The sequence below is a fragment of the Ceratotherium simum genome, chromosome 39 (genome assembly GCF_057802395.1).
Source record: "Ceratotherium simum simum isolate JZ-2026a chromosome 39, ASM5780239v1, whole genome shotgun sequence".
NCBI lineage: Eukaryota > Metazoa > Chordata > Mammalia > Perissodactyla > Rhinocerotidae > Ceratotherium > Ceratotherium simum.
Window position 1 is genome coordinate 13262967 of NC_141938.1, and position 16774 is coordinate 13279740.

The following is a 16774-nucleotide window of genomic DNA, read 5'->3' on the forward strand; positions in this document are numbered from 1 at the left end:
CCATTCCTCCCATGGCTCCCCTATTGATATTCCCGCGGAGGGACGGGGCTTCCTCTTGGCTGCCTGTCATTGGCGAAGAGGAGGCGCCCTGCGATTGGGGGAAGTAGGTGTCAAACTGAGAGTTCGACACTGTGATTGGCTGAGCGCGTGGGATAGGTCGGTAGGAAGAGGGAGGGCCAGGCTCTTACGTCATGACGAGACGTTTTACGTAGGGCGACGGGTGACAACCTGAAGCTGCGATTTAGAGGAAGCCTGAAGTTTTGAGTTTATCCTAATTGGACGTCGGCTGAATACACCAACAGCAATTAAAATTGTAAATTGCTTTTATATGACAATACAAATAAACTCTAGGCATCGCTTCAGAAGTATTTGACATGCGGTAAATATATTCAGGGGGAATGAATGAAATGAATGTTTCCGATTTAATCCTCAGGATTTTTATATACTGTTTCCTTGCCTGGAAAACTCTTTCCGAAGCTCTTTTCTTGGCTAATTTCTACCTAACTTTCAGATCTTAAAGTTAGACCTCGGAGAAACCTTTCCTCCATTACCCCCAACAAAATGAAGTTCCTACAACGCTGTTCTTTTTCTCGAAGAAATTACAGCTTATGTTTATTTATTACCGTGTTATTTGATTCATGCCGTAATTTCTGTTTTTGTCATTAGCTCCATGAGGGCAGGAGTCATTCATCACTGTATCCCTGAGACCTGTCAGTGACTGATACATTAGTAGGGGACAATAAATATTTGAGTGATTGCATAAATATCATTTGATTGGACTTTGTGATCATATAGGTTAAAAGGCTCACACAGAACAGAGACCTTCAGAGTAGGTTTTCTCCAGCAGCAATTTAATCCAGCAGAGCAGAAGTGAGAAGACCGAAATTTAGCCCAAGTTTAGAATTCTATTGATTGTATAGATCAGATAGTTAAATCAGTAGAATTGGTTGGAAGTAATGTGAAGAAATAGGGAATGTGGGCAAGACTTTGTGCAAGTCACGTCTTACTCAAGGCCTCAGTTTCCCCGTACGAACCATGAGGGTGTTTTCCCTCCCTTCTCTGACATTCTGGCGTTCTGCAATGGTTTAGACCAGTGACCATCAGAATCACATGGAGAATTTTTTCAAACTATTTGTAATGGCCCCATCAGGATCTTTGAGAGGGAGGCTAGGGCATGCATATGCCGAAACAATCCTCTGATCTAGTCCAGGACCTTCTGTTGAGGCATTTGGAAACTTCCAGCAAACTTCCGCTTCAGGCAATCACCCAAATGTCAGAGATTTCAGCACTGAAGTTGCAAGCCCCTTAGCTCTAGTCACTTTCTTGTTCCTCTTTTTGGGTTCACATACTCATTCCAATTCATTGTTAATTTCCAATTCATTCAATACAATAACAATTGATTAAAAAATCAAGATCGGTAAGCATGCATCAATCTGGGAAGTCTTCCTAGAGGGGGTGATATTCCAAGCAGAGTCCTCTTCTATGTGCAAAGGATGGAGCGAAAGATTGGGGAAGACTGTGCAAGAGAAGAACAACGTTAGCAAAGGCCCATAGGCTCAGGGATCACGGATTATAGAAGATGAAGAGAGCCAAAGTCAGAAGGGTTGACAAGGCCAAGTTATGTAAAGTTTGTAGGCTGTGTTAGGAAGTTGGGAATGTATTCTGAAGGCAGTAGGTGGACTTTAAAAACAGGAGACTAATGTGATCTGAATTGTTATAGAAGCATCCTTCTGGCTGCCTTGTAGGGGGTGAATCGGAGGGGAGAATCTAAAGGTGGGCACACCAGAGAGGAGGCTGGTGGAATGGTCTGCTTAGGGCAGGGAGGTCAATGGAGGCAGTGGAAAGGAGGTAGAAGCGACACCCTGATGTCTGACTTGGGAAACTGAATGGATGAACACGGGGCGGGGTTGCCGGTAGGTGGGAGGGACTAAAGAAAAAAATAGCATAGAGGAATTGGGTACAGCTGAGATTAGCAGACAGGTGTCTGGAGACTTGTAAGCACAGCCTCCCAACCTCTCCAGAAAGGTTTAAGCGCCTTTCCTAACACGTTGGGGCCACCTCCGGGACTCCAGAGGTCGATGCAGCCGCCACAGCCCCTCTAGGCTCGCCGGGTCCACTCGCTGGCGGGGGCGGCCCCCCTCCCCGCTCCCGACGGCAGGCGAAGTGCGCGTGCGCTCTCCGGCCGGCAGGGGGCGCGCGTGCGCAGACGGGGCCGGGGGCGCGCGCGGGCCGGCACCGGAAGTGTGCAGTTGCCATGTAATATCCTGGCCGCGCGGGCGCGCGAGTGGCTGAGGCGGCGCCGGGGCGGGCGCGGAGCTGGCGAGAGGGCGGCGGAGGCGGCGCTGACCGTGGCCGCGGAGGTGCGCGGGGGGTTGGCGGCGCCCGGAAGCCTGTCGCTTGAGCGGTCCCTCCGCTTCGCGGGGTCCGGGCGGGAGGCCCGACGGCGGGAGGCAGCATGTCGGTGGCGGGGCTGAAGAAGCAGTTCTACAAGGCGAGCCAGGTGAGCGGAGGCCGAGGCGGGGGCCCCGGGCGGCCCGGAGTGGGGGACCAGGCCCGGCCCTGGCTCGGGAGGCGGCCGAGGGGGCTGCGTTGGCACGTGTCCCCCGCGGGGTGGGGAGAGCCCAGGAGGGGCAGGGGCTGCGGGCGAGGTGGCTCGGGCCCTGGCCGCCCTGTGTGCTCCAGCCTCCTCGGGAGGGGTGGGCAGACCCCTGGGAGGAGCAGAGATGCACCCAGGGGGTGACCCAGGGCGGTGATCCCTCTCCTCCTTTCCTCCCCTCTAACAGGGCAGGGGTAGGGAGGGAGAGAAGGGGAAGAACAGTCCCGAGGCTGTCGACACAGAACTCTTGCCAGAGAGCGCAGAGGAAGGGAACATTTGTGTCTAAAGCAGTTCTTTAAAACAAAAGGCAAAAAATACCCTTTCGATGGACCTGGTGCAAAGTTGAAAGGTTAGAGTGAAAAGTCAGTTTCCCACTCCAGTTCCTCTCCCCACGATCAGGACTGTCACCGGCGACTTAGGTCTCTTTTCAAGGATACGTGTACACCCCTCCTTTAAAAACACACATATAGTGGTAGCAGAGTCGACACCGTCCTGTGGACTTTGTGTTTTTCGTTAAATGTGTCTCGGAGATCACAGTAGAGCTGGAATTCTCCACCTGGGGTCATTCTCCGTGGGGGGACGTCCTGGGCACTGTGGGGGGTTGAGCAGCATCTCTGGCCCCCACCCGCTCGATGCTGGGAGCACCCTTAGCCGTGACACCCACAAATGTCTCAGTGGCTGCCAGATTTCCCTGGGGGAACCCCCTCCCTCCCCCCGCCCCCTCCCCCGGAACTACTGGACTAAAGCATGCTCCTAGAGCTTCTGGGATCTTTTTAATGAGTACGTGGTATTACATTTCACCAAGTGTATCATAATTTATTTACCTAGTTGGTTTATCGATGGATGTGTATCATAATGTATTTAACCGGTCCATCAATGGATGTTTAAGTTGTTTCCAGCAGTTTTCTGCTACAAACAACACTGCAGTGAATATCTTTGCTCACAGGTGGGATTGGATTTATAAGAGAAATTCCCAGAAGTGGAATGCTGAATCCAAGAATATCTGCATTTTATGTGTGACAGAGAGTATAGGTGTTTTGGAAGATTCGGGCCCAGTGGCTCATGAATCTGGCGAACGCTGTGGCTCCACTCTCCAGAAAACCAGGCAGATGCAAAATTTGGTTTATAATTTCAGATCCTAGAAGCCCCAGATTCCTTGAACCCTGTTGGTCCCTGCGTCCCAGGTTAAGAACTGTAGGTGTGGAGTTTGTGTGGATACACTCCACGGAGGAACGAGCGATGATTTTCAGAGTTCTTTGGGCCGTGTTGGCAAGCCAAACTCTACCCACAATTTGGAGCGATCCAGTGGGAGGGAAGAGAAGTAAGTCCCCAGCAACACACAGCTGGTGTCCTTCGGCCCTTAAGGGAAAAAGTAACGACCCTCTTGGTTGTCTAGGGCTAAAGATATTTGGGTCTATATCTAGAACCCAGATGGTGGCTAAACCCTGAAGGAAGAGGGACGTAATCCAGAGGCATTTAGGATTGTTGCTGAAGGTACAGCCCTTTGCCCCAGCAGGATGGAATTCAGTGACCTGGCCCTGGGTTAGCCTCTGCCCAGCAGGCTTCAGACCCCCACGTGGTTGGCTGGAGTGCCTTGGTGCTGCTCACTGTCTTGGCCCCTGTGTAGTCCGGCCTGCAGGAACAATGTCCCCGTAGGTCTTGGAAGAATTCCTGGACCACTTGTACCCTCCTGTAGACGGGTCTCTGGAAGCCCTCCCCTCCCCACCCCAGCTATCAGGCCCCATGCTGGTGGCCCACACCGTCCCCAGCAGGCACACCCAGCTAAAGGAACCAGCCGGGTCTCTCAGGCCAGCTGCCAGAGCGTTCTCTCTCGGGGAACCAGGATGGCCCGCATTCAGATCTGTGAAAAGCGCCTTGAAACCTGGAAAGCACAGCGCAGTGTAAGCTGGTGGTTCAGATCAATTTCTTATCTCCACATTCTGAGGCCCAGCCCCAGAGAATTGCTGTGATGGCCACATCCTTCTCTGAGAGCGGTCGTCTCGGCCTCCTCATCAACTCTTGTGTTGAGTAGTTCTCTCAAGACTCACCCTGGCTGTGTTCCCTTCTCTTCTGCAACAGTTTCCACGGGCATCCAGCAGCTCCCTTGTTTATCTGGACGTGTCCATCTCTGTGTGTGTTTCTTTTCTCGTTCTTAGGAACAGCTCTTACATCCTCTTCTGCGCCCTCGGAATAGAGTCATCTGTTCAAGAGTAACATATCTCGTTATGTACTAATAATTAGTATGTGTTGAGTTTCCACCATGTGAACAGGCAATGTGCTTTAAACCAGTTGGTCTCAACTGGTCTCTCCTCTGGCCTGAGCGTCAATGCACTCCCCTTTTCCCACAAAAGGACTTGGGGACGTTTATTGTCCTGTAGAACAGCAGTTCTCAACCAGGGCCAGTTCTGCCTTCCAGGGGACAGTGGCAGTATCTGGAGACATTTTGCTTGTCACAACTTGGTGGATTGCTACTGGTATCTAGTGGGTGGCAGCCAGGGGCACTGCTCAGCATCCTTCAGTGCACAGGGCAGCACCCCCAGAACCACAGATTACCTGGCCCGCAGTGCTAGTAGTTCCGAGGTTGAGAAACTCTGCTTTAAGGTTTGAGAAAAGTGAGGCTAATTACACCAAAACAAAACAACAAGAAAAAATCTCTCCTGGGCCATTCTTGTGGTAGCTGCCTGCTTCTCCTAGTTTTCAAAACACACATACCCAGGTGTACACAGATGGATGCATACGTAAAATGCAGCATACGGACCCCAAGCCCCCCCTCTAAGCCCTTAGGAGAACCCCAGAGTGTCCTGGCCCCTGGTATTTTTAAGAAGGTGTAATCTTGAGTCAGTGCCTCTCCACCAGGGCTTACTAACCTTTCCCTCTGTCCTCTCCACCCCCTGCACCCCCGCCCCCGGGACATTTGGCAATGTCTGAGACGGTTTTTGGTTGTCATAACCTGGGGAGAGGATGCTACTGGCATCGAGTGGGTGGAGGCCAGGGGTGGTTGCTAAACATCCTACAATGCACAGGACAGCCCTCCCCACAACAAAGAATTTCCTGGTCCCAAATGTCAGCAGTGCTGAGGTTGAGAAACCCCGCTTTGAAACAGGTTCTTGATTTCAGAGGCTTGTGACAATGTCCTTTCTAAATTGAGAAATGGAAGCCAGGTGGAGGTGCGTGGGAGAGGCAGCCCGGAATAGAGACACCCCTCTCTAGCAGATGAGCCTGCGACCTTAACAAAACGGTTCTCATCTCACAGGTGATGCTGGGAACCAACCAGTTATCAGTGTCTGCCATGTACTGGCAAATTCTACCCCGGTTCATCTCTGGTCGACTAACTTTCTTGTTTTAAATCAGTTTGGGCTTGAGTGGGAAGGGTGTGAGTTTTTACTTCTTATTATGAACTGGCCACTGACTGGCTGAGGGCCTGGGCTGAGGAAAGTTGACGAATCTGGAGGAAAACAGTGAAAGAAACAGGCGCCTGTCTGGGGCCCGTGGTTTGGTCCCCTCCATCCTGCCTGTGTGACGCCCACACCCTCCATAGCCGTCTGGTATTTATGCACGTCTAGAGTTGGGGGGATGCTTTTATGAGTATTTCTGGGGAACCAAGGAGGGTAAAAGGAACCCCGCTGGTAAGACCCAGGCTCAGAAGTTCACTTCCCGTTGTGGTGTGTGTTCGGGTGACGTTAATTTCCAGACCTAAACTGCTGGCTGGTTTCCTGATAATTCTCGTGTGTGGAGATTGGGGAGTGTAACTAGGGACGGAGCTGGCAGCGGCCTGGAATGCTGGCCTGACCTTTTTTTCTTTTTTTTTTTTGCCTGAAAGGAGGGAGAGAGTTTGAACTGAAAGATTGGTTCCGTCTGAGCTAGGAGGAAAATTCACGCCCGCCATATCCCATAGCGTTGAAGTTTGCTGGATGCTCGGAGGCCCTGGGTGTGTGCTGGGGAGGCAAGATCGAACTTCCTGTGAGAGGCGGGGGGTGGGTGGGGGCGGGCTGAGGGACCCAGAACCCCGACCTGTTAGAGTAAGCAGTCACTGGGGGCGGTGGCTGGCGTTTTGGAACGTCCCCAGATTCTGCTTGCTCTGACCTATTTTTTAAACCTCGTTTTGTGGAATCATGCTTTTCATTTCCTAGCAAAGTGCTTGTTAAGTAATAACAAAGTAATAACTTAACAAAGTGCTGTTAAGTAATAAACGTGGAACGATCCTAAGATACAAAAATCTGGAACTAGTAACCCCTTCGCCTCAGCATGAATACGAGTGTGGGCCCCATGTGCTGGGAAGGACAGGTGACAGGCAAGGTGTGGAGAGAGGGGTGCTGGCCCCAGACCCTTGAGCTCGGCAGCTGGGGGCTGACCCCCGGAAGACCATCTACTTGGGGCAGCCGACGTGGAAAGGGCCATTGTGATGTCCACGTGTGATGGGAACTGGGTTAAGTCCCCCTCATATAGGAAGCCACTTTGCTGACTCATTCTATAAGAAGACCCTTGAACTAGTAACATCCTTGCAGGCCCCTGGGCAGAGGTGTTCCCATCCTGCTCCATCAGTGGACGGGCTGGATCGCTCTCCTGACTTGCCATCACTAGCTTGTCTGACTTGCCATCACTAGCTTGTCGGGTGGAGTGACCAGTCCGGTGTGTTAGGCTGGACTGTGGAGCTACAAGAAGTAGTTTGAGACTGCCCTTCTCCAAAGGACCCGGGGCCTCCTTAACCCCGGCACTCCCAGGCCTGTCTGCAAACCAGGTCAGCCTGACCGCCTGGGCAGGACGCGCTGTGCGCAATCACCGAGGCTCTCCGTCACCAGCAGCATCCTGCATCTTCTTGTTGTTGACACACCAGGACTGAGGGGCCACCGTACTCTGACTCTGCTGCCCCGTGACTATGGTACATTAGGCCGCAAGTTCACCTCTGACTCACAGTCCTGTGTTTATTAAAGACCAGTCGAGCGCCGTGTGAGCTAATCGCCCTGTTGATCTGGGTGTGTTTTAAGGCAAAGCCGTAGGATACTTAATTATATTCCATGTGCCACTTAATAACAGCCTGTGTGGTTAGGCGTTTCACAGTATCTCCCTGTTCAGTTGCAGAAATTGGGGCCTGTCACGCTTTTGAGGCCCAGAACTGTCAAAGACTTAGCAAGCGAACAGAGAAAATCGTGCTATTACCCACCCGCCTGTCCACCCAGCCTTCCCTTCGGGGAACCCACATCTGAGCGCACAGGACACTGGGGGCCTGCGCTGGTTTGCCCTTCAGCTGTCGGTGTGTGCGTCTGTTCACTTTCTTCCTCAGAGGAAGAACTTCAGGTCCTGGCCAGACCCGCTGAGGCCTGCCATTTGCCTCTGGCACGTGTGTCCCGCCGCCTTTGATCCAGGGACATGGGCTAGTTAGTTCTGCCCTGGCCCCTATCTCAGCCCTTCTCCTTCTCTTCAGTTGTTACCAGTATTTTGAAAGTGATCCAATCTGGGGAATCGTCGTTTTTTAATTTGGGGCGTGCAGCCAGCTTCCTCCGTAGGATTTCAGAGGCCCCTGCATTTTGGGGGCTGCAGTAGGAGGAACGGCAAATTGTCTTCTCTTTCTGATTTCCAGGGCGGGCGAGGTTTCTGAGCCTTCTGGAGGGTTCCATGTGGAAGCTTCCAAGCCACAGGCGTTTATCGCCCCAGGGGGTTAGGAACACCTATTGAGGCGGCTTCACCCCGTGCTCAAACCCCATGGCTTTTTAATGCGCCTGGTGGAGTGTTAGGGTCGGCTTTTCCTGTTCTTTTTCAAAGCTGTCCCTGGAAAGCTGGGTGGAAGATTGTGTGAGGCTGGGGCAGCAGCTGGTCGCTCTCTTCTCTCCTCTCTCTCTGTCCCTCTCTCCTTTCACAAGGCTGGATTTGGCAGCCTCTTCTCCTGAGCGCTGCAGTTTGGGGACGTTTCTACTTGTTTCCCATTAAGCAGTAACCAGGGCTCTGCGAACACAGGCTCCCAGAGGACGGCATGGTCTTCCTTTTCCACTCTGCTCCTAGAAAAACCTGCTGACTGGGCCCCTGGAGTGGGGTCACGCGGAGCCTCCAACCACAGCAGGAAAACAGACGTGCGATTTCCTCCGAAGAGCCTGACTCAGCATCCGTCCGCGGCCCGCTCTGGAAAGGGCTCCCGCCCGGCTGCTTGGATTTCCACACCTGGGCATGAAAGGCCTCCAGCGGGCGTCATGCCCGGTGTGTGACACAGCCCGCCCAGCGCGGTGGCCCTTGTTTGGGCCCTTCGAGCCCTTCCTGCCCTCAGCCTGGTGAACATGCGTTCACCCTCGGTGTGTCCCTTTTGCCCTTCCACATGGGTCTTGCCGGCCCCTGATCCCTCAGATCCCAGGTCCACGGACTCCTGTGTAGCCCCTTCCCAGTCCAGGACTGAGACTGACCTGGGTGACTGTTGAGTTGTCTTTGTCGCTGGCTTATAAACTCTTTGTGGGCAGGCCTGTGTTTTCTGCCCACTGCTGTCTGCCCGGTGTTGAGCCTGGCCGCTGGCCTGGCCCAGGAACTCAGTAAGTATTGGACGGACGGGGGGACCTTTGCCCCTGCACACGAGTGAGCAAATGGCTGCGCCATGGGCTGTGAGTGGACAAGCGGAGCGGTTTCGTCAGCGCACCTGGAGAAACAGGCCTGGACACGTGATGCGAATGGCCCCGGCTGACCTGGGGTGCCGTTTGAGCCCACCCTGGCATTCAGGACCTTCCGGGGCCCCGCCCTGGTCCCAGCTTTAATTCCCGCCCTCCTCCTTTGTGGGCAGCACACTCGAGTCTGACCGGTCTGCCCCGGCTGCTGTGTACCTTCCCCGCCTCCTTCTATGGGAGCAGGGTGCTCCTCTCTCCTCCCCACCCAGCCCGGTCTCTGTCCCCTCCCTGCCCTCTAGAGCCCCGTGTGTACCTCCCTTTATCCTGGCCTTCTCCCGTGACCACCCGCTGGAAGTGCTTCTCCACCCTCGGAGCATCTGGCCGAGCAGTCTCCTGCGCACGGCCCACGTGCCAAGCTCATCCTCGCACTGAATGTGCTCTTCTCCTCCGACAGTCACAGGCCCGGGGCCCCCTGGGTCGTACATGGTGGGCTCCCTCTCAGAATGGGAGTGGGCTCTCCGGCGACGGGGCCTCCTGCAGTGTCCCTGCGGGCAGCTGGGCCCCAGCCCCTGCCTGGCTCCTGCTCAGGCCCTGGCAGAGCCCAGGGAAGCGAGACGGCCGGCCGCCCCGTGGAGGGCTGGGTCGGGAACAGGTCTGACTGGTTTAAAAAAGAAGTCAAAGCTCAGAGGCTGTTCCCTTCAGCTTAGGATCTGCCTCGGGGGCTCCGGGGGCTGCGTCCCAGAGGGACCTGCACTTGGCTGGGCCAGAGAGGCCTGACCTGTGTCACGGGCAGTCTTTGTCACCTGGACGCCGCGGCCAGGCTGAAACTTACCCGCAGCTGCCCGGTCTGCCCTCGGCTCCACTCTCCCCCAGCTGGCCCGCTCCCTGGCCCCCAGGAACCTGCCCCCCCGGGCCCAGTGGGCTGCGAGGACTTGAGCAGCGTTAGCGTCGGTCCTGTTGACAGCCCCGGCTTCCCGCTCCCTCCCTGGCTTCCACACCTGGCTGTTCTTTTGCCTCCTTGCTCGTTCCCTCAGTCGCCCGCAGGCTCGCTCTCTCCCCTCCTCCCCCTCCCGCTTGTCCCAGTGCTTCTCTCTGTGGACTTCCCGTTCCTCCTCTGGGCCTCCTCCCTCCAGGACCTCACTTACCTCCCAGCACCCAGCACCCCTCGTGCCCCTGTCCTCCAGATCTACGTCCCCAGTCACGGCATTCAGACCCCGTAGGTGGTGGTCCCCAGCTGTCCCGCTGGTGTTGAAAGGCAACAAGCTCCTGGGCCCAGGGCACCTGAAGCCGGCTTCCTCACTTTGCCCCCGACCTTCCCTGTCCTCGCCCTCATGCCCAGGGAGCTCCACGCCGGAACCCCTGCCCACTCCACCGCCTTCCCCGCCATGTGAATACCACGAGCCAACGACCAGGGCTCGTCACCGACTACCTGTCCTTCAGCTTGAATCAATGAAGTAACTTGACTTTTTTCCTTTCAAATTGGCACACATTTTAAATTTATTTAAAAAGGGATCTTGGTGTTATTCCTTGCTGTAACTGACAGTAACTGGACCACCAAAGACAGCAGGAACAGAGCCCCGTAGTGGATTCTCCCTGGACACCTCACCTCTGAGCCTGCGGTCTGTTCCCCTTGATAAAGGGTCGTGGGAACCAGCACAGAGCCCACCTGGAAGTTTCTCTTTGCCCGAGTAAAGTAAGGGGTATTGTGAGAGCACCGCAGCAGGAATGACGTTCTCCCCGCGCCTGTGTTCCGGTCCCCGCTGTGGAGAACGCCGCACCCCTGCCGTGCCCTTCACGGAGAATCAGGAAATCCCGAGGACTTAAGAGTTAAGGCTCAGAAGACAGAGCCTTGGGGTGAGGGTGAGTTTCCCGAGCATCTGGGGAGAGGCAGGACAGGACAGTCAATATTCTTAGTCCCCAGGCACCGCCTTGGCCGATAATTCCGATATCTTTCACCGGCACAGCGCTGTCCAGCCCTACCCCGTCGCGAGCGGACAGCCGACTGACGATTATGGGCCTTGGCCTCAGGAGTGAGCGAAGACTGTGTTCTTAGGAAGCCCCTTCGGGAAAGAAACTGGGAGCTTCTGGCTCTTTTCACCCCCAAGGCCCCTCCTCGTCCCCTGCCACCCGCCTTCCCATGACGAGGCCCCACGGCTGCCTCGGGCAGACGGGCAGGCGTCCACGCGTCCACCCACCCGCCGGCCTCAGCCCGTCAGAGCCGTGATTGTCTGACGGCGGGCGGCTGTGGCCCTTCAAGGCCAGCCTTTGTGGTTCGGGAGAGGGCAGCCGAGGGAACGGACAGGATTTCTCCATCTCCTGACCTAACCCGCCCGGCCTAGGATGGCCTTTACCTCTGCCTCCTCTCCCTGGGGCGTTTCGTGGGAGGGTTAGAATCCTTGCTGTGCATTGGTCTCTTGCTTCTTGCTGCCCCGTGAAGTCAGCATTTCACCCTCGGGGAGTCTGAGCTGCCCCGGGCCCCCTTGATTGCCGGTGGGGGTCTGGCTCAGGCCCGCACACGTGTGCCCGTGAGGCACACCAGAGCTCGGCTTTGAGGTCCGGGACGTGGAATGCGGATCATCTTTCTCCTCCAGCTCTGACACGTTTGCTTCACAGTGGAGGAGTCGCGTGTGTTTCTCGGGGCTCTCTGGAAGGTTCCTCATAGTTCCTTTCTCCCCAGTGGACTCGGGGGCGGCTGAGTGTTCTCTCCGAGCCCGAGCCCCCCAGAGCAGGCTCCTGCTTTGCCCCAGAGCACCCCGAGCCCCTTCACCACAGCACAGGGTGGACAGAAGGCACTGGCGGGCTCTTCTGTTGAGGAGGGTCCCTCCAGCACCTCTGGACTGGGTGGGAGTCTTAAGTGAGAAACCATGGAGATGGGGGTGTGTTGGGACCTGGAAGGAAAAGTGCTTGTTCAGGAGCAGGGAGGAGAGGAACCTTTTGCCCAGTCTGAGCCCAGGAGTCCGCCCAGTGCGGCAGAGGCTGGAGGCGAGGTGACCTTCCAGGAGTTTCCACTTAGCTAATTCACATGCGCTCACCAGGCCCGCGAGCCGGTCGGCGCCAGTATGTCCTAAAGGGGCACATCCCTTTCCAGGCACGTGAAGTTTGTGTTATAAAGTGTCTCAGATGTCGAAAGAGATAACGACCAGCCGATAGCCAGATGCCTGCAAGAGCTTAAAAGGGAGCAATGCAGTTAGGGTCGAAGCTGCCTCCCTTTACCTCCCCGCACAGGGATTTATCACTAAGAAACATGCACTGTTGTGCAAGGTGACACCTCACGTGAATGGTATTGCGTGGCTGTTTTTGTGTGTCACCTGCTTTTCTTGCTGAGCACCGTTGGTGCGTTTTGTTCACGCTCACACGTGCCGCTCTTGTTTATTTGCGCACTCTGTAGCTTTCCCTGGGTGACTACACTGCAGCACGTTTCCGTCCCCTGCCAGTGGGAGTTGAGGATGTTTCCAAGTTTTCACTCTTTCAAACGATGTGGCAGCGAGCAGTCTCGTCCATGCCGCCCGGGCACATGTCTGAGTTTCTCTAGAGTCGTCCTTTGTTTGATGTAACCATATAGGCTTTCAGTGGTACCAGCCTGGAAAAAACAACCTGTTCGCTTTGCGTGACTTAAAGTCCCAGACTCGAAGCTGGCGGGGGTCCTGTGTTTGAGCGCTCGTAAAGGGAGATGTTTCAGCTGTGCCCTGCTGCACTGCCTGTGTGGGGGGCCTGAGAGCCCGGGACAGGGGCTCCCTGGGCATGGGGTCAGCTCTGTGTGGTCCAGGGGGGCATGGGCCATCAAGAAATCCAAGGAAGGCCACAGCCACTGCTAGTGCCCAGGCCCTGTTTCTGCCTTGTGTCCTCGCAGAGTGAATTTCTTCCCCAGCCTGTCAGTTCCTCTAGAACCCGTGTTTTCAGTTTTGGTCTCCACTGAGACTGAGCAGGCAGCACCTGGCATCCGCCTTGTCCCAAGGGGCCACTCCGGCCAGTATTTACAGTCGATCCTCACGGTTTGCAGATTCTGTATGTGCAGTTTCACCTACTCACTGAAATTTATTTGTAACTCCCAAATCAGTGCTGTGGCAGTTTTGCAGACGTGTGCAGACACGTGCAGAGCGGCAAAAGATTTTGAGTCTCCCGATGCGCTCGTTTCCAGCTGAGCTGGAGCACGGCGACGCCCCGCCTTCTCATTTCAGCTCAGACTGTAAACACATGTCCTTTTCACAGTCTGCTTAGTGCCATGTTTTTTGCCTTTTCGTGCTTTTTATGGGTGATTTTGCTGTTTGAAATGGCCCCCTAGTGTCGAGCTGCAGTGCTGTGCAGTGTTCCTCCGCACAGGCAGGCTGGGATGCATCTTACAGAGAAAAGACGGTTGTGAGATGAGCTTCGTGCAGGACGAGTTACAGGGCTGCTGGCCTCGAGTTCAGTGTGAGTGAGTCACCAGTGTGTATTAAATGAGGCGTCTTTAAAGAGAAACACACAGAACACAAGGTCACATGTTGATCGGTTGACGAAAATGTTGTGACCAGAGGCTCGCAGGAACCTACCCCTATATTCCCCCAGGAGCAGTGGTTCCGTATTCGCTAATTCAGTGTCTGTGGCATCTTTACAGAACAGAACTGCTATAAGTATGGAGAACTGACTGTAGCTCCTGCCCCAAGGATGTCCCCACCCTAATCTGTGGACCCTGTGTCTCTGTTACTTTACTTGGCACAAGGGACTTGCTAATGAGATTGGAGATGGAGAGATCATCCTGGGTTATCCGGTGGGCCTGGTCTAATCAGAAGGGCGCTTCAAGGTGCTATCCTTTCCCTGCTGTGGTTGGAGGGAGATGTGACTGTGGAGGAGAGAACCAGAGAGAAGGCAGCAGGAGAGGCCTGCCTTTGCTGCCTCTGAAGACAGAGAAAGGGGCCACGAGCCAAGGAATGTGGGCACCTCTAGAAGCCAGAAAAGGCAGGAAACCCCTAGAATTCCCAGAAAGGAACGCAGGCCTGCCAACACCTCGGTCTTAGCCCAGTCAGATCCGTGTCAGACTTCTGACCTCTTCAAGATTTTTGTGTTCCTTTAATGTCGTGTTGTCTACTGTTTTGTGTTTAGGAAATTTGTGTTAAGTCACTGGGTTTGTGGTAACTGGTTACGGCAGCCGTAGGAAATGCGTAGGGTCCACACAGGCTTAAAGCCTCGTCCTTATCTGATACAGGTGTTCAGCTCAGTCTTTGGGGGGAGATGCTCTCGGGCACGTGTGTTTCATGCTCCCTGAGCTCTCGCCTCCAGCTTAATGGCTGAAGTCAGCGGGAAACCAGGACAGGTGCACTTGGCCAAGTTGACCTGTGGGTCGCTGTGCTGGGAGCGGGCCCCCCACCCGGCCGCTGTTAGTCACAGTGCTGTGAAACAATCTGGAACTCTGCGGAAGCCATTCCCTCATTCCTGTCTCCCACCTTGGTGACCTGGTGACTGCTAGGCACTCCTCCGTTGGCACTGTTGACCATGAATTTGACAACCGGCTTTACGTTCGGGTTTTACGCAAAAAAATCGCTATTGCCCATCTGAGCCTCAGGGGTGCCACATCCCGGGAAGCCCACAGCGGGATCCCAACCCGTGTCGATTCCGCCGACTGTGTAGAAAGAGGCCGATTCTGCCGACTGTGTAGAAAGAGGCGGGCAGCTCTCTAGGTCTGGAGGCACGTTCCTTCCCGTCTCTACCCTCTGCTAGTGACCCCCACGTCTTCCTACAGACACGTCAGAATCCCGTCCCGGGTGTTGTTTCCAAGCCAGCGGGCCTTCAGCTCCTGTGTCCTCTGCGTTGGTGCAGAGCCCCGTGTCCGCTTGTCTCTGCCTTTCCTTGAGTCATGCTCCTTTGTCCTTCCCGCGTCCAGATTCAGCCCATCCTTCAAAGCCACGTCCAGAGTCGTCTCCTTGTGAGCCTCCCCGGTTCCATCCACAAGGAGGCAGACGCTTCTCCCTGTAGGACCTTGTATTATCATTTCTTGACATGCTTATATGATTCCTCTTTTTTCCCTCTACTTACCTGGCACATACAAATAACAAATGTTTGTTGAATGAATAAGAGGAACGTTCTTGAAACGAGGGATCTGGCCATCTGACTTTGACCCCAGACATTCAGCCCCATCCCAAGAGAGCGGATTGGCTCAGGGCAGGAGAGTGTCCCAGACACGAGTGGGTGGCTCAGTGATTGAAATGGGGCCAGTGTGGTGGCACAGGGTCCTGTGACAAGCGCCCTGTAGGGAGAACCCAGGGATGAGTCACAGGAGATGACCTGGACGTCGGCTGGGAACTTGGACGTAGGAAGGAGAAAGGAAAAGAAGACGCAGGGTTTCCTAGGCAGGCAGCTGTGGCAAGGCCCCTGGGTCGCCGGCCTGCCCTGCTGTGTTCCTACCCCTCGTCCAGGAGCCCAGACACTGAGGAGTCTGTCCGAGGAGTCATCCTTCCAGGGGAGTGGAAGCTGCCCCAGCTGCTAGACCATCTTCATCGCGTGCAGGGGGCTTGGAATATTCTTATAGCTCCTGGCTCAGGAAGTGGCAACACCAGACATATATCCCATGGTGACAACTGAGAAGCAAGACCCGGGGAGGAGGGCAGCCAGACAGGAGGGCAGGGCTGCTTTCCGCCTGCAAAAGGGAAAATTAAAAGGCCTCACTGAGGAGTGCCTTGAGCCGGCATTGCACACCCATCTCTGCAGATGCAGTGAGACCCCTGTGTGGCCCGTAAATCCCTCACACACAGAGTATCAGCAGGGCTTCCAGGGGGAGGTGCACACTGGCGCCATGTGGAAGGATGGGGAGAAGGCCAATACTCGAGGCGGAAAGGGGGATTTGGCGGGGGAGGTACGGGCAGAATTGCATTAGCCAGGATGGAGGGCACAAAGACGCTCGGGGGCGTTCAGGGCCGGCCGAGGGGCTGGGTTCGTTGTCTGGGTAGCAGCAGGAGGACAAGGGGCGGCCGGGGGACCATCGTGGTCGCCCAGGAGGTGACCTGGTAGCAGCCGTGCACCGGGCACTGTCCTTGATGGACCTGAGGGCTTCTCCCCATCTTCCTTCAAACTGAGTCCTTTTACTCCTCGGTCCCTTGTTCCTCCCCCCAGCAGAGCTTCAGAACTGTGTCCCCACCGTCCAGCAGCAGATGCGCTGGCAGCGTGAGCCCGTCCCTGATCTCGGAAGGGCTGGCACAGCAGCCTGTGTGCCTGCCCCGTGTGTGGTCACGTGTGCGCGGAGCCACGGATCCCCCGTGGGAGGGCTGCCCGGGGAGGTGAAGTTCCCCTTCATCAGGAAGGGTCTCGTGACGCCTCCACTCCAGAAACACTGCCATTCTTACTGCCCCGTCGTCCAGGCCACCTGCAGGTCCCTGCTGCTGAAGCTTCCCGAGCCGTGGACCCCACCTCGAGCTGCCTGTCATGGCCCTCCTGGCCTCACTCTGTCCCTGGGACATGTGTCACGTGGTCAGCGGCAGGCTCAGATTTGTAGAGCGTGTGTGTGTTACAGCACGTTCACACCCGCGTCCCACAGCACGTCGTCGTCACCACCCCGTTCTACAGTTGACAGACTGAGGCTCGGAGGGGTCCCATTGTTGCTGAAAGTCACAGCCGGGGGACAGAGCCA

At 55.4% G+C, this 16774-nt stretch overlaps 1 protein-coding gene across 1 annotated transcript in view; it reads left to right on the forward strand.

The window, feature by feature from the left end:
• The first annotated feature begins 2301 nt into the window (after positions 1–2301).
• The window catches only part of SH3GL1 (SH3 domain containing GRB2 like 1, endophilin A2), a 32176-nt gene continuing 17703 nt past the window's right edge, over positions 2302–16774 (forward strand). The window contains exon 1 of the mRNA XM_004441292.3: positions 2302–2500. Coding sequence (XP_004441349.1) covers positions 2456–2500 — 45 coding nt within the window. The 5' untranslated portion in view covers positions 2302–2455. The remainder of the gene's footprint in view (positions 2501–16774) is intronic.